The sequence below is a fragment of the Glycine soja genome, chromosome 1, assembly GCF_004193775.1.
Source record: "Glycine soja cultivar W05 chromosome 1, ASM419377v2, whole genome shotgun sequence".
NCBI lineage: Eukaryota > Viridiplantae > Streptophyta > Magnoliopsida > Fabales > Fabaceae > Glycine > Glycine soja.
In genome coordinates this window covers 13,597,060-13,621,994 of record NC_041002.1, presented here as the reverse complement: position 1 = coordinate 13,621,994, position 24,935 = coordinate 13,597,060, and the positions used below count along the sequence as shown (strand labels likewise).

The 24,935-nt window shown below is 32.7% G+C and overlaps 2 protein-coding genes across 4 annotated transcripts; one reads left to right on the top strand and one right to left on the bottom strand.

The window, feature by feature from the left end:
• Window positions 1–999: 999 nt before the first annotated feature.
• On the top strand, window positions 1,000–1,623 carry LOC114409892 (GATA transcription factor 9-like). Its single transcript, XM_028373589.1, has one exon. It carries the CDS (start codon window positions 1,000–1,002, stop codon window positions 1,621–1,623), a length of 624 nt encoding a protein of 207 aa, XP_028229390.1.
• A 3,477-nt stretch (window positions 1,624–5,100) lies between these two features.
• Window positions 5,101–12,053, bottom strand: LOC114412791 (D-2-hydroxyglutarate dehydrogenase, mitochondrial-like). 3 transcript variants are annotated; one of them, XM_028376838.1, is made up of 8 exons: window positions 11,916–12,053; window positions 10,400–10,839; window positions 9,327–9,552; window positions 8,726–8,861; window positions 8,561–8,636; window positions 8,200–8,308; window positions 5,219–6,826; window positions 5,101–5,144 (listed from the first exon to the last, which is right to left on the bottom strand). In XM_028376838.1, exons 3-7 carry the CDS (start codon window positions 9,417–9,419, stop codon window positions 6,713–6,715), a joined length of 528 nt encoding a protein of 175 aa, XP_028232639.1. In that variant the 5' UTR covers window positions 9,420–9,552; window positions 10,400–10,839; window positions 11,916–12,053; the 3' UTR covers window positions 5,101–5,144; window positions 5,219–6,712. The 3 variants fall into 3 exon arrangements, with proteins under 3 accessions (XP_028232639.1, XP_028232655.1, XP_028232648.1); XM_028376854.1 differs by lacking the exons at window positions 5,101–5,144; window positions 5,219–6,826 and having other exon boundaries at window positions 6,848–8,308; window positions 8,722–8,861; XM_028376847.1 differs by lacking the exons at window positions 5,101–5,144; window positions 5,219–6,826 and having other exon boundaries at window positions 6,848–8,308; window positions 8,561–8,563; window positions 8,722–8,861.
• Window positions 12,054–24,935: the final 12,882 nt, after the last annotated feature.

The following is a 24,935-nucleotide window of genomic DNA, read 5'->3' as shown; positions in this document are numbered from 1 at the left end:
TTTTGCTAGCGGTTGACCAACAATCTACTCGTCCTCTCGCTGGCAATTGTTTTTGGTGCCCACTGCCCTGGTGATGGTGATGTAAATTTACGTAAATTTAAATCATATTATTAACCAACATATTAAAAATTAAATAATTATTATTCATATAATTTAAAAACTTTATATAGTTTTTTATATATATTTTTAAGAAAAGTATCAACATATAAACAAGGTATAATTTAGTAAAATTACATTTTCTTAAAAAAAATTCATACTTTTTAAAAATTAAATTAAATGCAGACTTTATAAAAAAGGAGAAAATAATTGTCTCAAAGCTAATCAAGTTTTGTGTGGATAAAACATTGGATTATGATAAAAGCTCATCATCTTCTTATCAACAAACTGAGTTCTTGTTAGTTTATTGTTTTGGTTTGAGTAAAATAATTTAAAAGAAAGATTAAAATAAAATATCATCTACGTAGAGAATGGATGCATAAGAAGAAAAAACAATGCATCTTAATGTTTATCAAAAACTAAAAACTGAATAATACATATAAAAAATATTTGATAAGGATGCGTTCAGACATTAAAAACAGAATAATATATCAAAGAGATTTGATAAAGATATATACTTTAAAACATTAAAAACTGAAAAATTTTCTAAGGAGATTTGATAAATATACTTTTAGACTTGAATTCATATAGCTACAAGAAAATTCTAGAGACTACGATTCAATGTAAATTTATTAAAATAATGACGTGTAAATATTTTAGTGGTTCAGTATACGTAAAACTTTCCTCGTTAAGATTAATAAAATCTTAAACACTAAGAAAGAGATGAGACAAACTGATTGTGTATTCAAAATTCAAAACTAAATAATATATTCTAACGTGAAGCATATGAATAATACTTGGACGTAGGTGTCTATATAAATGAAATATTGATTATCTTTAACAAGTTACTAGTCCCTTATCTATCTATCAGGAGTATTACTTTATAAGAGCATTGTTTACACCATGGTTATCGCAAATTATGGGTTCCTAGAACACCCACTTTGTGTCCCTCAGGACTCATTAGAATGTTTGGGAATGATGAATTGGGAAGGCATGGATTCAATTGATTCCATGTTTTCTACCCCTTGGGAGAGTGAAAAGGAAAGATTGGAACAACCTGAAAAGGATAAAACGGAGAGGAAATCATTCACTGATGTGTCAAATAACCAAGCTAATCATATGTCTCTATTAACGCGGCTAGACGACGAGTCAAATTTAGCTGCTGAGAAGTCTCAAACTAAGATCTTGAAAACAAAAAACATAGCGGCTCGATCATTGTCCAAGTGCAAAATTGATTTTCTGAATTCGACACAGAGTGGGAGGGATGCTAAGATCTGGGAGAAAAGATGTGGTCACAAGGATGCTAGGATCTGGGAGAGAAGATGTAGTCATTGTGACGCCATAAAAACTCCTCAATGGAGAACCGGTCCTTTTGGGCGAAATACTCTGTGCAATGCTTGTGGTATACGATTCAAGGCAGGGAAGTTATATCCAGAGTATAGACCTGCAGATAGTCCAACGTTTGATGTAAGCAAGCATTCAAATGTTCATAAAGAGATAATGAAAATGAGAAACCACCTTAGTTAAGTTTACTCCTTTTTTTTTATAATTTAAGTTATGTTAGGCAAGATTTGGGTTATAGTTTCTTTTTCTTAGCTTTATTAATTTGAAATTTAGGTTAGTTTTTTTTAACCTAAATATTTAGGTTAACTTTTTTGTTAATAAGTTTGTTAGGCTTATTTCATTCATAATATTTTAACATCATTTTTAATAAAAGATCCCATTGTTACATTACTAGGTATTTCTTTCAATTTTGCGGAAAGAGAGTAAAAAATCAATTTTTTTTAAAAAAATAAATACAAATCTTGATGGTTCTTTTACAAGAACTACATCTCCACATGAAAATTCAACATCCTACTTCAATAATGGATCTTAACAAGATCAAATCTTAAGACTAAGATCTCTTTGCAAGATTTTATTTTATTTTTATTTTTTTTATATTCTCTCAATCTGGAAGCACAACTTTGCAGCATTTTACACACAATTAAGAATGGGAAAAAAAAGTTAATCATGACATATGTAGATAAATTATTCTATTAGTTTTTTTTTTATTCACCAATGTAAAAATAAATAAAAAATTGTTACTTATATAAAATTTAATATAAAATTTGGGCTGGTCCATACATAAAATATAGGGTGGTAAGCTTTCCCCTCCTTCCTTGGGCACCTTATACATAAATAAATAGAGAGATAGATAGTGGAGGGATCAAATTACATCAATGTAACTAAACAATCATTATACGATTTTATACCTTTTAATTAAATAATTTTTTTTAAAACTCACTTTTAGATTAAATTTTCTTTCACATGAATCACATATATAAAATTTTATATTAATTTAAAATTATTTCCCATCTCATTTGTATAAACTAAATTCGACATAACATAAATAATTCAAAAAATATGAATCATTAGATCACTTTGTTATTGTTCAGTTTTGACAAAAATTTACACAGCCCTCCTCATATATATATAGTGGGACCCAACAGATCAGCTCGCTAGCCTGCCCAAAATAACAATAAGAAAACAACGTTTTAGGATAAGCCGAAAGTTGACTTTAAAGAGGAAAACTCACTCTTAAGCGTTGGATTTGTGTTGTCTACCACTTGGACTCTAAAATACTGGAAGCTGATTTTGTTGGCATCCATTTTTGTTAGTGGTCGCTTTATAGTGTCGTTTACGCTAATAGAACAACTGTCGTGAACATGATTTGGCACTACCATTAATATTTTTATAATTTATTGTTTTTTCATATAGAGTCGGTTTTCCCAACTTTAATGTGATTAATGTTTTATATTCAATTTTTGTTTGTCTATTAAGTTGACTCAATATTTATCTTAATATTTTTTATTTTTAGTTTTTTGTTTTTGTCACTTTAGCCAACTCTTTTAATATATTTTATTATTTTTCATTTAGAGTCGGTTTGATCCATGTTGAATTTTTTTTAATTAGGAGCTCTTGTTTTTTCCTATTTCCATGCACAAACAGAGTACCAATTGTACAAAAGAATGAAAGAAGCATTTCTGTAGAATCCTATTTTTACATATATTGTACTAACATTACATACATTAGTAAGAATAATTAAATCATATTCTTGCTTAAACAATCCACAAGGATTTGCAGAAAATTATAAATTATTTTCCTAGTAGTCTAAGATGCAGTAAACTTAGGTTTGGGTCCTAATTAATTTGATCTTGTTTCCCATAAGAATAATAGAATAAAATAAATCTAGTTTTTTTTTTCCTTCTGACGTGCATTCTTTCATTTTAATGCACAACATATAAACTTGAAATACCTTTCCTCCAGGATCATCACTTGTCAATCGGTCAAGAGCTTCAGCTTGAAACTCCACTAAATGGCACAAATGAGGATATCTACAATTGGCTGAAATGAAAATACAATGATAAATACCAACAAAAAGCTTTATATATATCCTAAGAGTAAATTAAATCAGAAGAAACATAAATTTCCTGATAAATTATCATAGTGATCCAAGTTAAACATACCAAATTAAATAATGTGCACGAATAACCACCAGTCGGCTATGTAAGGAGAATTTGTCCAGCAACAGTTCACTCAAATTGTTGAACATTTCCTAATACCAGATATGCTTGTTTAGCCACAGAAAGCACAATTTCTATCAGATATTACAGGCACAAAAGTATATATCTGAATTTCTTTGAATCATTATTTAATCATCGAATTACCTGATAACCTTTAGTTTTGGTCAATCGGTGCAAAAGGGTATACATCGGTAAAGTTGGGCCATGTCACAGCGCAAGCATCATTTCAGTTTGTAGCATTCGGCTTCATTATACAAGATCCCAGTAGGATCATATTGTGGCATATTGAGAGATCTTTTGATTTTAGCCTATGCATGTACCTAAGGAATAAAACTGAAGTAAGCTTCCATAATGTAATCATATGAATTAAAAGTTTACAAAGAGGGATATACATATAGGGTGTGTCAGATAAGCACTCTTCCTAACTAATCGAGAAGGAATCACACTCTGAACATTTGTTGCAAGAGATGAACAGTGATATGAAGAAGACTTGAATAGAAATTAGCATCACAATCATAAGTAGTGGCACAAATGATAATTGTGAAATGAGGATATAACAATTAATCAAACTTACAGGCTTTCTACCACTAAAAACTTTGAAAAGCTAATCAACATCCTGTTATCACTTCAGTGTAATTCTCATAAAGACAAAAGAAAACCCATACATCATCTACCCATGCATATATAAGTAGCATTAAGGAACAATAATTATTAAACTACATCAAAAGGCTTTTAAGTGCATCCAAAAAAAATGACACCCAAATCAACATCCTTTTTCTTCAAAATTGTGATCAGATGGTTTTAATCATAGCTAAACTTCTCCCATGCATCATCACAAAATAAAAACATTATCTCAAAAGCAATATCATCTTGCATCAGGAATAACTTCACAAAAACAAACTTTGCTAGATAAATTGACAATATACAGTGTCATAACTTCACAAAACACTACTGCAAAAAAGACATGTAACGACGGTTAAAATACGCATTCAACAATGATTATAAATCGTCTTTATAATTAACATTGTTAAAAACATGAGACTTTTAACAACGGTTATAAAACAACCATCTGACAACCATCTTAGAAAGAGTATCTTTCTAAGACAGTTGTTAGTTGATACCGTCTTAGAAAATATATTTTCTAAGACAATCGTTAGCTAACAACCGTCTTGGAAAATCCACTGTCTTAGAAAGTACCCTTTTTAAGACTTTCTAAGACGTTCAACCAACGACTGTCTTAGAAAGTGTACTTTCTAAGACGGTCATTAACTAATAATTGTCTTAGAATGTTCACTTTCTAAGATGGTTCAGATAAGAACCGTCCTAGTATTCATCATTAAAATAGATCATCATTATTGTCAAGGAAAACTTCAATTTTGTTTTTACATAAATTGCAGGAATAAATGCCTTACCATGTGAGATCCAATCAATAAAGCTTTAGCTCCATCAACACGACCATGTACATTTCCCATTTGGTCCACCCAACTGCAAATAACAACAAAAGCATCTGTCATGTCCTCAGAAAAATTATTCAGAGTTGAACAAGTTAGAAGGCTAACGTTCTCAAACCAGCATCCTCCATTCATTTACGAATAAGATTGATTGCCCTCATGGATGCAGGACTCAAGAATGTCCTCTCCAAATAACCACTAGCATTATATCCAAAAAGCAACATTAACTTCCAAGAACAATAAACAATTCATGGTCCACCAGCCACTGAATGAGAATAATAAGCACAGTGAATTTTGACTATGAAGTTATGTGCATTTTCCTGGAAGGATTTGGATCATTCAGGTCAAGAACAGAGATTCATTCGAACTATTTTGACTATGAATAGAAATATTATTATAAATAAAAAATTATCAGACAAAAGTAAAGCTGTGTTTAGATTAAGTACCTTCCCAAGCTCATAAAGCCTTGCCACTGGCTCGTCTCTTAGAATATGTGGAAACAAATCATTTTTTTTTTCTAAATCTCCTGTCTCAATACCTAATCATTTCATTTCAAAATAGGTACTTAGCCCATTCACGCAATCAATCACATCCATCAACAAGAACTAACAAAGCTAACTTGTGCTTCCCGTTTTCTTTTCCCCTTTTTTTAACTACTTTAATCAAGCCATACACACAATTTCTCATTACAAATTAAGAAAAAGAAGAAAAAAACATTTGTCATCATCAAAAACAAGATACTTAATTACTTACATCATCCTCATTCTCTTTTGCTAACTGGCCCCCATATTTAATTTAATTACTTAAGATATTTATTCATGTTGTTATAAATTAATTCATGCACTTCAACAAAAAGTACTATTTTTCAACTTAACCATATCTTATACAAGTCTTCAACTTAACTAATTAACTCAATTAGACAGATTGTAAAAATATAAAAATACTATTTTTCATGGTATAACTAATGATTAATTAATTGCTATCCCCCAATTTATACAGTTGTTCATCATGCCGATAAGAAAACAAGATATTTATTTTTTTGAATAATTTCAAAGTAATCATATTATATTGTTATTCAGTTTGGCTAAAATATATTATATATTTTTCTTATCATGCTAAAATATTTATATACTTATATCATGTGAGAGATCAAAATGTGCTCTTCTCTATATTATATCAGCAAATAAAAAGCAAGAGAACAAAAGTCAAAGGAACAAGAGGAAGGTTAGAAACTTACCGAAGCCAAACTGCCTAAACGGAAACCCTGTAGCACGAATTCACAAAGCAATGGAAATAGATGAGTTTAAAATACAAACAGAGGAAGCCACTAGAAAGTAATGGAAGTCGAGAATGAGAAACTAAGAGGAAGTTGTGAGAGCCAAGTATCAACAACAGCATATAATGAGAATCAAGTCGAGAATGAGAATCTAACACAGCATGTAATGAATAATATAAATAAAGTGTTAACATAATAACATAATCGATCAATAAAATCATACAGATTATTCCCTACAAGTTGCTCCATTGAATGGATACATGTACCAAATAGGAACACGAGCACGTGAAACAGAGAGACTAACTATTAGTGATATCATACCTACCTCAATTGATTACCCATTTCCGTTTCCTCAACCAGTAAAAACGCCACAGACATGCATCTCGTACAAAGCCACCACTTCTTGAATAATATCTTCTCAACAATATTAATTCAATTGCCTTTCAAAGAAAACACTATTAATTGAATGAGTTCATTTGTCAGATAGTGCTAGACAAGAATCATATTCACGGTAAAAAAAATCTGCAGTTTATGACAATTAAAAACTATTTCTGAAAATTTAAAAATCGTCACACTGACAAATTGTGAGAATACTGCAAATTTCAGAAAAATTATAAAAACAAGACTTATATTAGATCTAAAAGTGAGTAGTTATAATTTAGCTCCAACCCATCAATCTTTACTAATTTCTTTAATTTTAATTATTGTTTCCTTAATCAAATTAAATCCAAATTACAATATCTTTATACTAATGTTTTATTTTTTTATATTATTAAAATATTAAATAATTCTATATTAAATATTAAAAATATTAATTAAAAAATCAATTGTAAAAGTACACCAATTCTTCAGTTTTCTTTTATTATTCATTATATTATGATTAGAACAGAACATTTTATTTTCCTCTCCTAAATATTCTTCAGTTTCAAAAAGTAACAAAAATTAGAAAAAAAAACTTGACAATTACACCAATTATGTAAAAGTACTACCTAGTTATCATTTTTGCTTTTCACTTTTCAGCTTCCATGATGCTACCATCATCCAGCATCTCATCATTGTATTATCAACTTGATCAATTTGTTTAGTGTGCTAAGGTTCTACTATTCTCAAATTCAATTTCATACTAAACTGAAATGTTAATTACTGATGACAAACCATTGCTGAACAATAAACATAAGAATAACTCCTATGAAAATAACAAAATGAATTTACATTCTACAACTCAATAACTGATTCTGCCACTCAATATGTTCAATTAATGATCAAACATTTAGTTAATTTTGTCCATGTCAATAAGGGTCTACACTAAAAAAGCATCCACAAGAGTCAAATGACAACAACTGAAATCAGAGTAAATATGATCAGCTTGGCTCATAAATATGAAAAATAAGAATATGAACAATTTAGCAGGAAGTTCATACCAAGTAAAGAGTAAAAGTACGAAACAATATACAAAGTTTGAATTAAAATCTTCTCTGGGGATGAAACAGCCACCAGAGCCTTAGTAGTCAAGCAAGTGGATAAGAAGGGCAAGTAGATAACAATAACTTCAATGTGACATTGGTATAAAAATTCAAAATGCAAGGTGTATAGCCAACCTAACTTGGTCAAGCTTGCTGATTTTTAAAAAACTGAAGTATGAATTCAGAAGAGGTAAAAATACTAACTACAAAATTAGAAAACAAGCTAAGAGTAATGAGACCACTAATATGAAAACTAAACATCAAAGCATGGCAGGGATATATGCTTAATTTTGAAAAGAGATAAAGTACTTTTTTCTAAAAAAGATAATCATGGAGTGAAAAATGTGAACCTCACGTAGTAGCCAAAAAGATGATGCTTGGTTTATGTCTTGTGCAAGAACACCATCAGATATCATTTCATTCTCCATAGAGCCAAGTAGAAATGCTTCAGGCTTTTGCCTGGAGGTATCAAAACAAAATGTGACATCATATGTGAAGGGACTTAATTACATGCTCAGAAGTGATAACTAAAAAAAAGGAAAATAATTTCTATGGACTATCACATGACTGAGGCACAATGATAATTTTCTGTTTGATCAAACACATTTATATTGAAAATAGCAGCATAGTAAAAGTTTCATGTATCCAAAGTAATTTATTTTTTTCAACAAAAGAGATTCAACAAATTAGCACCATAAAGTCAACACATACCTTCTGTAAAAAGGTATGAATATCAGCCAGTAAGAGATCAAGGCTAACAAAAGAATACATACAAACTTCAGTACCACTGTAAAATAAGACAATTACACAATTATTAGAAAGAAACTTAACCAACAAATTGATCTTAATTTAATGTAGTTCAAATGACTTACATGCCTGAATTTTGCCCCATTTTTGTGTTTGGAGTTAGTCGAGTTATGCTAGAGGAACCATTTCCTTTCAGGTTTATCTGATAATTGTGTATCTCGGTATCCCTGATGCCTACAATGTCCATAGACTGCAATAAGAAGTTCTGTGACAAAATGTTCCAAACAATACAGGATGGTAAAAAATACAAAGAAAAAATAATAACAGCATTCCAGTAAAGCAACATATAGTGCATATAATTCTTTCTTGCCTTTGAGGAGTACAACCAATAAAAAAAATTGTCAATTTCAGACAATATATTGCTTACCATTAAATTGTCAATTTTTGTTTTCAAAATATTCACACATAACAATATTACTATACTAGTACCTGTAATTAAGAATATAATTATAAGATGTCTCTCTGTACATAACAGCAATAAAATTTAAATTTATATACTAATTTCACATAATTTACTAAAATAATTATATATATATATATATAACTACGTAATATATTTTATTTGTTTTTATATAAGAATATATTAATAAATTAAATTTAAAACGTACTTTTATATATAAAAAAAGTATAACTTGTTAAAAGTAGGTATGGCTGGCAAAAACTTGAATACCTTGTTGTTAGCAATTTCCTTGGCGTGCTCCCTAGCTATCCATTCATCAGCTTCACGGTCAAATTTCCTTGGCTTGCACACAATCACAATCATGAAACAAACAAAAAAATGGGAGATAAAATAGGAGTAAAAGGCAAAAAAAAAATGTTTGGGCAAACACTCACACACTGCGGCAAGTACTTGGATCAAAACCAGGAGGCAGATTTCCACTTGGAATTGGTTCAATCTGCAAAATGAAGAAGTGAAAAAGGAAAGAAAGGAAAAAGAGGGCAAATCAAGAGGAAATTAGAAGGGATGGAAGCCAGAATTGAGGCTTGGGTAAGGGTCAATGTGGAAAAGAAATTGGCAAAAGAGGATAACCACATAGGGTGGGTGATGGCAAATTCTGATAGCATTTTTAATGGAAAAACCAATGGTATAATGTCACATGAAAAAACTGTAATTTAAAAAACAATTATAGTCAATAGAATATGAAAGTTAACATTTCCTTTTAGAATGCCTTGAACTCTAGACCCCATGCTATGATTAGACGACAAAAAAAGTTTGAATAATAAAGAAAAATATTCTAACCTCCCTTCTATTTGCAATTCTTACACAAGACCCCCTGTATTTCTAAAATCTACCAAAAATCTCTCCTGTTTTTGCAAGTACGCAACACATAATACCCACCGTACCAACCTTTATTTTTTTGTATTAAATTGGCATGAATACCCTTATTGCAGATTTTGACACATTACACAAACCCCCTCCTCTATTTGATAAGTATATTACAATTAAATCCATCTACTATAAAGTAAAAATTAAAATTATTAAATACTTAAATGATAAAAAATTTAAAATAACATCAGAGAACAAAACAAACAATAAAATAAATTATAATTTTGTATCTTCAAAATAACAACAATTATTTCAAATTTATTTCCATAAAAACTTAAACATGTGAATTAAGAAATTAACAAAAGGATAGAATAAAACATATTTATTAAAAATAATCTTTTAAGTCCATGCCGCCATTATCATGGTTCATTTCAGATTCACAAGAAAAGGAAAGGTCGAGTATGTGTTACACTTACCAGATTCCGCGTGCATTCATCCCGTTTTCCATGTCTTCCTTCTACGATGTTATGTCGGACCACCACCCATTCTCTTCTGAGAGCGTAGCTGAAGAAAGTGTGCTTACTACAAATGAAGAAGAAACATCTACTTTAGCTTCTGAGTGCCTCCCAACATCAACTTGGAGTATTGAGCCCACCACCGCCCTTCAAAGCCACTTAAACACAAGCCACGTCACCTATATACACAACTTCCAAACCCACTTGCACAGCTGGTCCGCACACTGGCCTCTTCGATTCTCATCAATCAGCTCAAGCGTCCAAAATCCACAATACTTGTGCACCGTTGGATACCGATCCTTCTCTTCCAGCATGTTCCTTGTCATTGAGGACAATGACCGTTCTGAATTGGCGGGTATTGACAGACCAAAAAGCGTCCTCCCCATTGTGTAGATTTATTACTATGTTATATAGCATAATAATAAATTGTTTTTATATTATTATAATTAAATTCATTAAAAATGGTATATAAAAGATTCAATACTGTAATTTTACATATGTCATCATCGATTTAATTATTTATATTTATAGTTTATATTGTCAATCCGTTCTAATTAAATTTATTAAGATTTAATAATGCAATTTAACATATTTCCTCCATCCATTTACGAATAAGTTATTCTTCAAAGAAACTAAGCAGATAAACAATTATAACCAAAAGAGAGCATTGATTTCAATATATTTAATTCTACTCAGAACCACGGAACATTTCATTCCATCATTTATTTAATTTGACACCTTGTGATAGAGTTTTGAGGAGGGTCCGCTTCGGCACCAAAATATACATTGTATACATTCATCATGTGAAGTACACGTGACTTACTTGTTCTCAAAGTTTGACAGCCATTTAATATAAGCAGCACCAAAATATACATTTACAAAGGGTTTGAATAAGAATTCTCGATTCTCATCTGCTTCATATGAACAATAACCTAATTCACTGCAAGCTGTAGTCAACCTTGGTGAAACATAATCATTAAATAAGGTATACAAGAAATAAGGTATTGACATCTAGCCAGTACCTCATCACCACCAAAGGCATATCCCACCCAAGCTCTATTGAAAACATTACTGATAATAGTTTTGAATTCTTAATACTTATAAACTAAAATTCAATTACAATTTTATCCCTCAGATCTTTACTCATGCCAAACACGAGAATAACAGTTTAGTCAACTCCAATTCTGACAGTACTAAAATTGAAATAAGAACTACACTCAGCAGAACCCCTCATCCTCATTCTTTAAACTTCTAATTAAAACAAAATGACACCAAGCCATTCTTCTAAAGCATATAAATATAGTCTTAAGTATAGCAATGGCCTTAGCCCTTATGGGCACTTAATAACACTATTCCACCAAAATCCTAATAAAACTATTCAATCAATGATCCTTTACTTAACTAATTATAAAACCAATCAAAACAACACAATCAGAATCATTACAAAATCCGCACATACACAGAGTTACAATTATACCTGCAGCTTCCGATGATGATTCTCCGTTCTGCAACCGCGATGGCGGCAACACAACCGGACTCTGCTCCCGCGATGGCAAGCTCCCTGACGTCGACACGCTATCGGAATTGCTCCCCTTATCGCCCCAACCTCCGGTGGCGGCGGCACCGCCGACGGAATCCTCATGAAACCCCACCCTGCTCTGGTTCCCCACCTACTTCTTCTTCCCACCGCCAGCGCGGGCACCGACACCCGGCCGGGAGAGGTTGTTGCCGCCGAGCACCGCCGTCCCTTTCTCGCCCCTGAATCCGAAGAAGCTCTCCTGCGGCAGCGGCCCCGATCTCGTCTTGATCCTGTTCAGCCCCAGCAACGATGCCAGAATCGGTGACACCGACAACGACGAACTAGATTCCCGTCCCTCCTTTGACGATGACGTCCCCGCCTCCGCCAGCGCAGCCACCACTGGCTTCGCGGCTTTGCTGACTGTCTCCGCCGCCGCCTCAGACACGCAACAGCAGCAACGCCAAGCCGAGAACAGAGCCCACAATGATTGCGACATATCCATGGCTGCAGTTTGGTGGTTTAGAGTTAGGGTTCATGAGTATAATAGCTACGAAAAGACGAGAAATAGGGAGCAGTCATTACTTTTATTTCCCTAACCTTTAAAAACAAAGATGGTCCTATACAAAACCCTTCCTTGCCGGCAAAATCACCAAATTGCGTGACTTGACAGGACGATGGGACAGGGGTGGAAGTGGTGGCCTGCCAGGCGCTATCAGTAGTGGTGGGACCCAGGCGCGTCCACTAGTGGTGGGCCTAGGCACGTCCCTCTTCCCTATAAAACCTCTTCCCCTCCGTTTCATTTTCACACAAAAACGTTGAAGTGAGCTGAGTTAAAACGTGTTAAAGCGCTTTATATCGGTTAGAATTACTCTAGATAAATTAAATTACTGTCACAACAATTTCCTACTTCGCACACTTATGACGCAAAACAATCGGCATTTATTTTTAATGTCTATGTATAAATTTTGGCTATTAAAAAAATATACCAACAACATCAATAATTATGAGCTTAACTAATAATAATAATAATGTGCTAGACATAAAAGCTACTACAATAAATAATTATTGTCATCAACAAACAAATATAACATAATTATAACCAAAAATTAAATTATTAAGTTACCAAAAATTACTAATTATCACACAAAAAATATAAACAAAATTACTATTTCATTTTATAGTTCGTGTCAATTTGTTTATGCACCTACAAAATATAATCATTATTATCATCAACAAAATAAATATTAATTAACGCTATAATATATTGAAGATAAAAAATATTTACTAGTTTTGAGCAAAATTTCTAACTGGTATAAAGCGCTTCAACACGTTTCAACTCAGTTCACTTCAACGTTTTTGTGTGAAAATGAAACGAAGGGGAAGAGGTTTTATAGGGAAGAGGGACGTGCCTGGGACCCACCACTAGTGGACGCGCCTGGCAGGCTACCATTAGTGGTCGCACCTGGGGCCCCACCACTACTGGTAGCGCCTGGCAGGCCACCACTAGTGGTCGCGCCTGGCAGGCCACCACTAGTGGTCGCGCCTGGCAGGCCACCACTTCCACCTCTGTCCCATCGTCTTGTCAAGTCACGCCACGTGTCGCGTTCTGGTGGAACGCGCCCCTCAGGTACGCGCTTTGTAGTAAAATAACAGATCCCCTTGGTAAATAAAAATGAAACAGACCCATTTTGGTAATTAATTTGTAAAAGGGACCCAATTTGGTGATTTTACCCTTCCTTGTATGCCTCCAAACAAATATATTATAACACGGTTTTATAAATAACCATCCTAGAACAACTCATGCCTTTATTTTAAATCTCAATATTTACAAAAATGTTATTGGTATGCTTTCTAAGATGGGTCTATGATAATTGTCGTTGAAACTTTTTAGTAGTGAAAACTTCCTTAAAAAAATAATTTTAAGACGGGTATGCTTTCTAAGACGGGTCTATGACAACTGGCGTCGTAAAAAATAATCTTTTTTAGTAGTGAAAACTAAGTATCTACCCATCTGTTGATACAAAAAAGGACATAAGAAAAAACTCAACTTCCTAAGTTATATATCCTTCTATTAAGTTAATTTACACAAAACTAGATATAACAAAGAAGTAAATGAAACTTCCTTAAACTTCCTAAGTTATATACCCATCTGATAGTTTACACAAAAGTGATGGACCTAAAAAGTCAATATACCAAAAAAAAAAGACTAAATAGTAAACTTAAAAGGAATCAGCTAATGACACTAACGTTGACGTGCTGGGGGCTCTCGTCATCTAGTGGTTGGGCATCCAAGTCCTTAGCTTAAAGAGGGTTCACTTGACTAGTACCCGTCGAGTTGCCTCCAGTTCGATTGTCCAAAACCATTTGTAATTGTTGTTGCATCAACCGCATTTGCTCCTCCATTAGTGGATACCTTTGATTTGCTTCAACTAATCTTGCAGTTGCTTCAACCATCTGTGTTTGAGTCGACCGCAAACCCTCATGGTATTTTTCCTGGTTAATTACAATATAGGAAAATAGTTAGAAATCTATGTTAAACGTTGTAATTGCACTAACAAATAATTATGTACGAATAACTTACATATGTATCGCGAGCACAATCATCAACCCAACAACCTTTCCTATTTGTGTGAGTGACCAAAAACAAGACATCTAGACCGGAAGGTCGACCATATTAAGCTCTTTAACAAAATGTATACAGTTGTCAACATTATCATATAGAACTTAAGTGGGAAAGAGAAACAAAAAAAAAAGAGAAAGAGGGGAAGAGAATAGAAAACAGAATAGAGGGAAATAAGAAAGAAATGGTTCGGTCTTTAATAAAAAGGCACCAAGTTTATTTTGTTTCGCCTTTCAATGAAAAGGATTAATAAAAAGAATCATGTAGTGACTTCTTCCCCCAATAGGTCAATACATGAACTGTATTACTGTAGGGGCATGAGTTTATTTTTACTAGAACGCGTGTATTTATAAAACGGATATGAACACGGAAATGACACGGATCGCCTTGAAGTTTTCAGACTTAGAAATTGGTTTAGTTTCCATTTTAAAAAAATATTGATGTTACACTTAAGAAATAGGCGAGAAGGTAAGTGATAAGTCATAGATTTGATCACCATAATCAATAAGATCAGATTCAGTTCTTTACCCAAGAATCAAAGGGAAACTCTCATAAAATGGAAAAAACTCAAACTTTTATTTAGACTCAAATCTCCTTCAAGGCTACAAAGTTTCTACTATTTATAGGTTAGGGTTCCTTAGAATTAAATTACCACTAATATTAAATATCTACTAGCAATAAAACCCCACTAACCACTATAATAACTTGAGAAGCCTTAAAACATGGAAACTTACCTAAAAGATGTCAACAACCATCTAAACTTATTACATGAAAATAAAATACGAAAATGAAAGGAAAATTAGAAAATGAGCCTTAATTAGTTCTTTAGATCAAAAGCTATATAATCCATCCAAATAAACTTCATCCCATAATTACATCATGAGTATAAACTTTTGGTCTCATTGTACTATTCAAATTATTATCTTTAAGTTTATTGAATTTATCTTCAAGTTGTACAAATAAGAGAATTATTGGTTTAGGCACTTGCATGACTAGGCTTTGGAAAGACTTCTTAGTTCTTTTCAGTCTTACTTTGGTCATTGGGTCTTTCATCCATTGTAAAAGATATTTCAAGTCATTGGACCCTTGTTGGATCATATCATTCCCTCCCTCTTCAAAATGAGTTGTCCTCAAATTGAGTTCATCATCTACATGAAACAAAGTGAAGTCAACATCCATAAAATTGACATTGACTTGACACTTACCATGAAACTGAAGGTTATAAGCAGTATCATTGATCTTTTCAACCAATTGGAAAGGACAATGCCACTTGGTTGCAACATCAAGTGTCTTTGAAAACTCAAGTTGATATTCATTTTATGCTTTACTTTCCACCTTTTGGAACAATTCTTCAAATCCTTTCACAAGATTATTATGACAATCGAACAATGGGTTAGAATAAAAATAAGAGCAATCATGTTTCTCTTTATCTTTTGCTCTTTCTTTTTTACTCTTTTTTTCAGTTATTTCTCTTTCTCAAATATTTTTTTCTTTCATTTCTTTCTCTTAAATATCTTTTTCTCTCATTTCATTTTCTTTTTCCCATTTTCTCTCAACTCATTTTCTTTCATCTCTTTTTCTTTTAACGCATTTGTCAATGCCTTCCACCTTGGGCATTGGTGTTGAAAAAGTGGCTTCAATAACTTAAGAGGAGGGGGGGCTGAATTAAGTTTTAAAGAATTATTCGATTAACAAGTTTTAATACCTTTTTAAAAATATTTGTGATAGGTTCAGAATATAAAAGATGAAGAAGCAATTAATTCGATAATGTTCTTCAATTATGCAAGACAAAATAAGTGCAATAAAAAAACCGAGATAAGGAAAGAGAGAATTGCAAACTCATTTTATCCTGGTTCGGCCACTTCTCGTGCCTATATCCATTCCTCAAGCAATCCACTTGAGATTTTTCACTATCTTTGTAAACTCTTTACAACCTTTGAACACACCTTGGGATCCCTCACCCTTGTGTTCAAGATTCTCATAAGCCAAGAGACGAATAGTCTCTTGATTACAACTATGTTTATAAGATATACAAAAAAGATTTCTCTCCTTTTGAGCAGATGATACAAATTGAAGATCTAAGAAGAAATCTTAATTGATTTGCAATTGTTTGGTCAAGTAGTAGTTTTTGAGAGAATTTGACAATTAGGTTCTATTTTGAAAAATCTCTGAATATTTTCGAAGTCAAGACAAGCTCTTTGATGGCTATTCAAAAACAATTTTGAAGAAATGTGTCTTTTTAAAATATTTTCTGAAATTCTTTCACTAGTAATCGATTACAGCATTTTGGTAATCGATTACACAGTTAAACACTACTACAAAAACTAGATTTAACATCGGTTTTGTCAAAACCGATGTTAACATAAACGCGTGGCATAATTGTAAATAATGTGCATTTGTTAACATCGGTTTTCTTAAAATCCGATGTTAACGAAGTGACGTCAACATCAGTTCTTGTAAAACCGATGTTAACATTAATTTGTTAACATCAATTTTGGAAAAATCGACGTTAATGTTTCTTCGTTAACATCGGGTTTGAAGAAAACCGATGTTAACCTATGTTCGTTAACATCGATTTTTTGAAAACCGATGTTAACGTATGACCAGTTAACATCGGTTTCTTGAAGAAAACCGATGTTAATGTTAACATCATTTTGTTAACATTGGTTTTGTAATGGAAACCGATGTTGGACATATAGTTTAAATTATGTCATACGCGACCTATTTTGCTCGCGCTCTCTTCTTCTCCGTGTAACCTCTCGTGTTCTCCATCACGCTTTTTGTTGTCCATCGCCAACTTACCTAGGTACATTTCGTCTAAGCTTCATATCTTCATTGTAACTTAGCTATGTCGTTTTGGTTAACCCTAGGTACATTTCATGGTGACCTGAGGTACGAGGAAACTTCAAGTCTCCGCGCCATTGTCACTGATCTTACATCCAGTCTCGTTGCCATTGTCACTATTGGGTTTAATGTAAGCTTCGTCTTTTTTTCATTTCTAGTTTAGTTAGCAAACATCTTCAAGTTTGTTTCTGTTAAGAGTTTGATTTTTCAAGGAATCTATTACTACTTTGGTTTGCTGCAACCCAACCTAGATATATGAACATCTTTAGATCGACTACTGTACCTCAAAATTTGGAATGGTTTAGTAAATTGATTTTGTTTAATTTTTTATCCCCATTGTTAGCTTAGACAATAATAATGATGCACGTTACAAGAAAGTAGGAACCTATCACTATCTAGTTAAAATTTGTAATCAAGTCCATTGAGCATTTGTTACTTGCAACTTATAACTTTAAATCGCATTGCATAAATTGTTGCTACTGCCAGGACGAAGAGATTCCTGATTGATAACTTGGGAGCACGATTTGTCTCCCCTTCGATGTACTCTGCCAAATTGAAGTTCCCTACACACAACTTATATTTTGTTAAAGCATCAAAATTTATATAAAAAAAACATGGAAAAGAGGATATGAAGATAAAATATAAGTGTCCGTGGAAAGTAGTTAAACTAGCATCCTGACCTCATTGTCATGAGTAGCTGGAGCCAACATTTAGTGCATATCCCATTTGTTGTAGAATAAGAAATTAGATAGTATGTTATCAATGCAATTCAGCACTAGGTGTGTTTTAGTTAGGCATGGTCCACTACAGGAAAAATCAGTGGCCTCCAGTGGTATGTTAATATTCCCAGATGGGTTTAATCTATATGCTTCATCACACCCAACATAAATCTGGGAAAAATTTAAAAACAGGCAAAAGAAATGGTAAAAGAACATGTTAGAAAGGAAGTGAGATTGTTTGTTAATTTTTTAACCAGTTGGGTTGGTTGAGACAAGGGAAGATGTGGACTAGAGAGTGGTGTGCAGAGTGCAGGTAGCTTGGCTAGTTTGTTCGTCAACAATGGTGCTGCTTCATCTAAGCAAAATCAAACCTATAACTACCATAGGATACTAGTTGCTTTGTCACTTCTATTTCCTTTTTCTTTCCTTGCTTTATTAATTAAATGGTTCCTTCAAAACTTGTTGATCAGTTACCAACTATATAGTAAATCAAAATGTTGTCCTCTATTTTATTTTAAGAAAACGGGTATAGTTTTATAATAGGGGTACAAAGAGCTTGTAATTGCATTACAACAATTGAAATCGGACATCCATTTATGTCTCTGTGATTGTTAGTTTCCTTGATTCACTGTCTTCTTCTCTATTCACCCGATAATAGTTAGTTCATTTGTTGTTTTGTTGTGCATTTCTCCCTGTTAGCTGAGTATTTTTTCTATATGATTCTCTTTCTTGAGAAATTTTACATACATTAGAATTCAAGACCTTGGCTTTCAATTGATTTTCTTGATGAATGTCATCAATATGTAATTTTAGTGTTTTTTAAACTTTCTATGGACACATGGTTTGCCTTCTAAGTCGATAAATCTCACTACCCAGACTCTTCAGTAGTGTGCATGTATTAGGGGGATTGTTTTTAGTCAAGTAGTCAACGAGAAGTTGCCTTCAGTTCATGAGTTTCTTCTGATATTAGTTTCTTGTGAGTTGACTTATGATTTCATAAACGAGACCCATAAATGGGGTCCATGTGTGTAAACTGTGAACCATTCGATCAAGATTTTAGCTGCCAGCTTTTTTATTTTATTGGTTATACTTTTATAAATTATATGTGACTATTTATATTTTGTCTTACCTATGTTTAAACTACCTAGGTTTAGTTTTTGAAAAATGAATGATTAATTCGAGAACTGTGACTAGCTTGCCATGGTAGGAGTAACATATTTTAGTTAAACAATCATCTGATACAATCTTAGTAGAAGATATAGGAATGGAAAGTGACTAATCAACATACATAAATAAATATTTATCATTTAGGTGAGTGACTTAATTAACTACTTACCATTAATGTTATCCTACAAATGTAACATGTTGGACATTCTCCCTTCACATTTTTAACCATGATTGCCCTCGAGACTAATCATTAGGCTAAGAACTATGATTCATATCAAATTAATAATTTTCTATGTTTGGCATTCGAACAGGGTGTAGCAAGAGGACTGAAAGATTCTTCTTTTCATGTGATTGAAAACCAATTTGCAATTTCATGAAATCTAGGAGAGGCAACAACAAAAACAAGGAAGTACCATAACAAGGAAGGAGCAGAAAAAAACCATTCAAATTGAAAGTATCATGTCCTTAAAGCAAATAAAGTAAAGTACCATAATTGAATATAGTGCTAAAAATGTACCAAAGCCTAAATAACCAAAGTCATGAAGTCTGAAATACAAAGAAATAGAAAGGCATATAGCACTACTAGAAAATACATTTTTTACATCGATTATTTATGACTTTTAACATTGGTTATTAACCGACGTTGAAAGTACTGATGTTGAAAAGTATTATCATTAACATCGGTTTCTTAAAACCGATGTTAACGTAAAATTGACAACATCGGTTATTTAAATAACCGATGTAATATAGTAAGAATTACACGAAAAAAATGTATCAATGTGCATAACAGCGTTGACACTTAACATTGGTTTTAGTTAAAAACTGATGTTAAATGTCAATGTTCACATCGATTTTATATAATATTGATGTTAACTGATACGTCAACATCAGTTTTGTACAAAAACCGATGTTAACTTTTGGAAGTTAACATCAGTTTTACTCAAAAACTGATGTTAACTCATACGTTAACATCAATTTTTGTAGAAAACGATGTTAAGATTCTTGGAAGTTAACATCGTTTTTTTAACAAAAATTGATGTTAACGTTGTTGAAAGTTAACATCGGTTTTTTTAAAAAATTGATGTTAATATACACAAACAACATCGATTTTTCCAAAAACCGATGTTAACTAACAAAGATTTTTTTAATACACTGTCTGTTTTTTCAATAAACCAAAAATTAACTTGCAAATTTCAAATCAAACCACACAACACAACATATATCATTTGCATTCTACTTTGAAACAGTTTTTAGCAAAATGCTAGGTAGTAAACTATGAATTGTAAAAAATGAATTGATAACTATCAATAAATAATTTATTAATAACTATGAATAAATAATATTCAATGTTAAAAGGAAACATGAATTGTAAAAAATGTAAAGGAAGCTAGTCAACTAATTAAGTAAAGTAAAATTACAAAGTTCCCTAACATCCTAAGTTTGATTTCTAACTTTGAGATGATACTATGCCCACTGGATGCAAAGTGCCTTCAATCTCTTTGCTTCCAATGATCTAACATCATTACAATATTGCATAATAAAATAAAACATAAGTTAATAATGTAATACCAATCATAAGAAAATCAAATTTGTTTGAAATAAACAATTATTGTTTCCCAATTATTCCTGAAACTTCCTAAGATTATAGTGGACATCCAATGCATCACATAATAGCCACACTCAGTGCTTCCTTTTTGTCTATTACACTAAATACATAATGAAATTTAGATATTAAACGTTAACTACAAATTAGTGTAGACACACATAAAATATATATAAGTAGAAGCTTTCTTTAAATCACTTACTTTAACAACAATCCACCTAGCACTAGCCTTGGATTTTTGTTGTGGAGTATTGTCCAGTTCTTTCAAAGCACTATTGAATACAAGAAACATTAAAATATTGATGTTGCTAAGCAATAGTAATTCAAATGTATTGAAAAACAACACTGATCTGTTAATTATTCCTTTAAGGTAGTATGACCTATTATGCAAGGAACAAAACCAGACAACAAGATTTTCCTTAGGCAAAATGACCACTATTTGTCAGTGTGCACTGCAGTGGAGACCAATATAGGTTATTGTAGTATTATACAGTATTTAAATTCATTTGTTCAATTATACTTACCCATTCAGGTAGGCTCCTAGGTAGACATCCCATTTTGAATTCTGCATCCAGTTCTTCATGTAACTTTTTTATTCAAATTGCGATTGCCCAAATCTGTGGATGGACTGTGGCTCGAGGAATTTATACACACCGGAATTCACCACTCACATACTTGTCTTAGTCAGATGCCTATTGTTGTGAAGACAAAGTAAATTATGTATCAATTTAAAACAATAACTTAGAAAATTAACAATAATGTAAATTGATCGACTTACATAATCCACAACTGTATAACAGAGATGTTGAGACATTGACCACCTTGTGCTATTTCAGATAGATCTTCATGCTTTATGTACAAGGGGATGTCTTGGTTAAACACCCCGAACGCCGTAGCATCCCACATAACCTGCAACGGCTTCAAAAAAAGATATGGGATGGTCAGTGTCATCATATATAGGGGATCATCTGTGAATGTATGTATACATGATTTTGATGATGTCTAAGAAGAATCAAACAAGGCTGCTTCAAATAATAAGCATTTGCTTCAAGAATAATTCAAGTTGCTTCAACAAACAAAGCCTTGTTTCAAGATTCACTAAAGACCAAATCTTGCCTTAAAACAAAGTGCTTTCAAGACATGCAAGGCTCTGGTAATCGATTACCAGGAAGTGTAATCGATTACCAGAAGACAGGGTTGAGAAATAACTGTTGAAAAAGGTTTTGAATTTGAATTTTCAACATGTAATCGATTACCATATGATGCATTCATGTGTTCCCCCATTGTATGCACTTTGTGATTTGTTTTCTCTTTTTAATTTACTGTCAAACACAAAACTAGAGCTGAATCAGAACAAGAAACTGTTTCCAACACAAAAGACTAGAGCTAAATCCAAAGAAACAGAAACAATCATGGCTAGAAATTAAAATAATAAATTAAAATAGAATTAGATTGATGGAAAATTTGGGACTACTATTCTTTCGTTGGCGAGACTGAGAATGAGGTGACAAAGTTAATTCATGGCTTATCAGACCAGCCTGGGATTTGAAATAGGCTAGGTCAGGCCTTAAGAATTGGTCCATAACAAGCGTTGGTCCATAACAAGTAAAAACCTTGATTTATTTTAATCACTAAATTGATAAAATTTACATTTTATAAAAACTAATTAAAAGTGTAACTTTATAAAATTTGGCAAACAAGCCAAAGACTAGAGAAGGTAGGTATATAAGTGACTTACATACTAGGAAAAGATAATAAATTAATAAGTAATTATTGAGTCATTAAATTAACCCAGCTAATATTCTTTTTTTTTTGGAAGGCAGAAAATATATATTATTAATAAGAAACATAGCAGTACCAGAGGTACTGGTGAAATATAAACAAATACAAGACACCTATGGTGCCACCCTCCAAAAACAAAGAAAAAACCCAACCAGGACCCCACCACATAAGATAAAGATACCCAACCCAGATTAACCAAAAGACTCCGCAAGATTGGAAGACCAATGGTTAAAAGGAGTTTTGAAATCTTTCTCTCTAACTTTTAGCCAGGACCATGCTAGGAATAAAGCATCATCCATCACTTTGGATGAGTCAAAAGGATTGCCCTAGAAAATCAATAGATTCCTATGCTGCCATATAGAACTAGTTAATGCAATCCACCATCCACACCATCTTCTATGATTTCTCCCTGCACCACCAAAACCATCACAGAATTGGACAAAGTGAGATGCTGGAGAAACTGAAAGTGCTCCTACAAATTCCACCTCATGGATTCCCACCATAAGCCTCTAGTCATTTTGCAGTTGAAAAACAGGTGACCAGCCTCCTCTTGCTCATTCCCACAGAGAGGACATCCAGATTCCTGAATGGACACATTTCTTCTAAGAAGGTTATGCCTAGTAGGGAGCCTATCTTTAATAAGTCTCCAAGAGAAAACCGCTGCCCTTGGGGGGATTTTCAACTTCCAAATTGTCTGGAAAATGTTTACATCTGAAACATGTCTATTGCAAGTCACCAATATTCTATAAGCTGACTTAGTGGAATACACACCACTAGGATCAGCTTTCCACAACATGTTATCATACAGATGACTCTGAATAGGGATATCATTGATTTCTTCCATAAAAGCCACTGCTACATCATCCTCATGGTCAAATAAATTCCTCCTCCACTTCAAGTCCCATCTCCAATTACCCTGAGAAAAATTTCCTATCATAGAGATGGTATTATTCTGCTGTCTACTAATCATAAACAACTGATTATACTGCTGCTCAAGGTTACAATCCTTCCTCAACCATTTATCTTTACAGAAATTAATTTTATCCCCACACCCAGCTAATATTCTTATTAACCTAATTTTTATTTTGCTCAACTTCTTTTAACTAACCTAAAACTTGAATAAATAATGGACCTAAAATTTTCTCAATATTTGTGTTATTTATGTTGAATTTAAACCTGTTTAACTCCTTATTATTTAGAACCACAAATGTTGATAACTAATTATTGTTTAATAAACTATTGTACCCAAAGATATATCACTGTCATTTTCTTTATTAAGTAAGTTGTAGCAATGTAGAGGAAGGATCCGTTGAGGGAGAATGAGATGATTGATCATTCAAATCAATGGTAGAAGATAGAAACCCCATCCCATGTGAGAATGGATATTAGGAATAGTGGGTGCATCATTCTATTTGCACCCTCCCACTCCTTTCCCTCTACAAGACATGCTCATATTTTCTTACTTGTTGTCCACTCTAGCATAATCAATCAGAGAGAGAGAGAGAGAGAAGTCTATGTATCCATCATCAAGGTAGTAGCAGTAGTAGTAGGAACACCCAAACGGTAGAGTAGTGAATGAAATTGGGGAGAGGAGAGGATGAAGGGCTTGTCCTTTACAGACTGTACTTACTCCTTCTCCCCCACCAACCAACACTCTCCATGCTCATTTCATTATTCTATATAAATAACCAAACCCTACTATACTATACTCTCCATTCTCTATACCAATGTTGATGTTAACCTCCTGCCCCTAGGATGTGCTGTAAAAAAAGAAGAGAAGAGATGGTGGGAGTGTCGTAAGAGAAGATTGTGAGGGAAGATGGTAGGTAGGTAATTTTACCAATGCTGGGGGATGAGATTTGGGGGTGAGACTAGAAACCCCCAACTAATTAAACTAGAGTCACTTTGGTTCAATTCTATATTTAATCTAAGCCACTTATGTATGACTGGCCACTTTTACTAGTAACAACACCTATTTTATTAAACTAATTAAGACATAATTTATTATCCTTTTAGTTATTCTAAGTACTAATATAATGTAAACAATTTATTCTAAGATTCCCATAAATAGACTTTCTCACGAATCATAATTTTCGAATATAAAAAAATTTCTCCCTTACCAAACGCGTCCTCAGTGTTGACAGATCTCTTTATTTCCCTTTCAAAGAGACACGTAAAAATGCGTCAATACAATTGTTTTTGGATTCAAGTGTGTAAGTCAACAAAATTGTTTTGAAGCGATA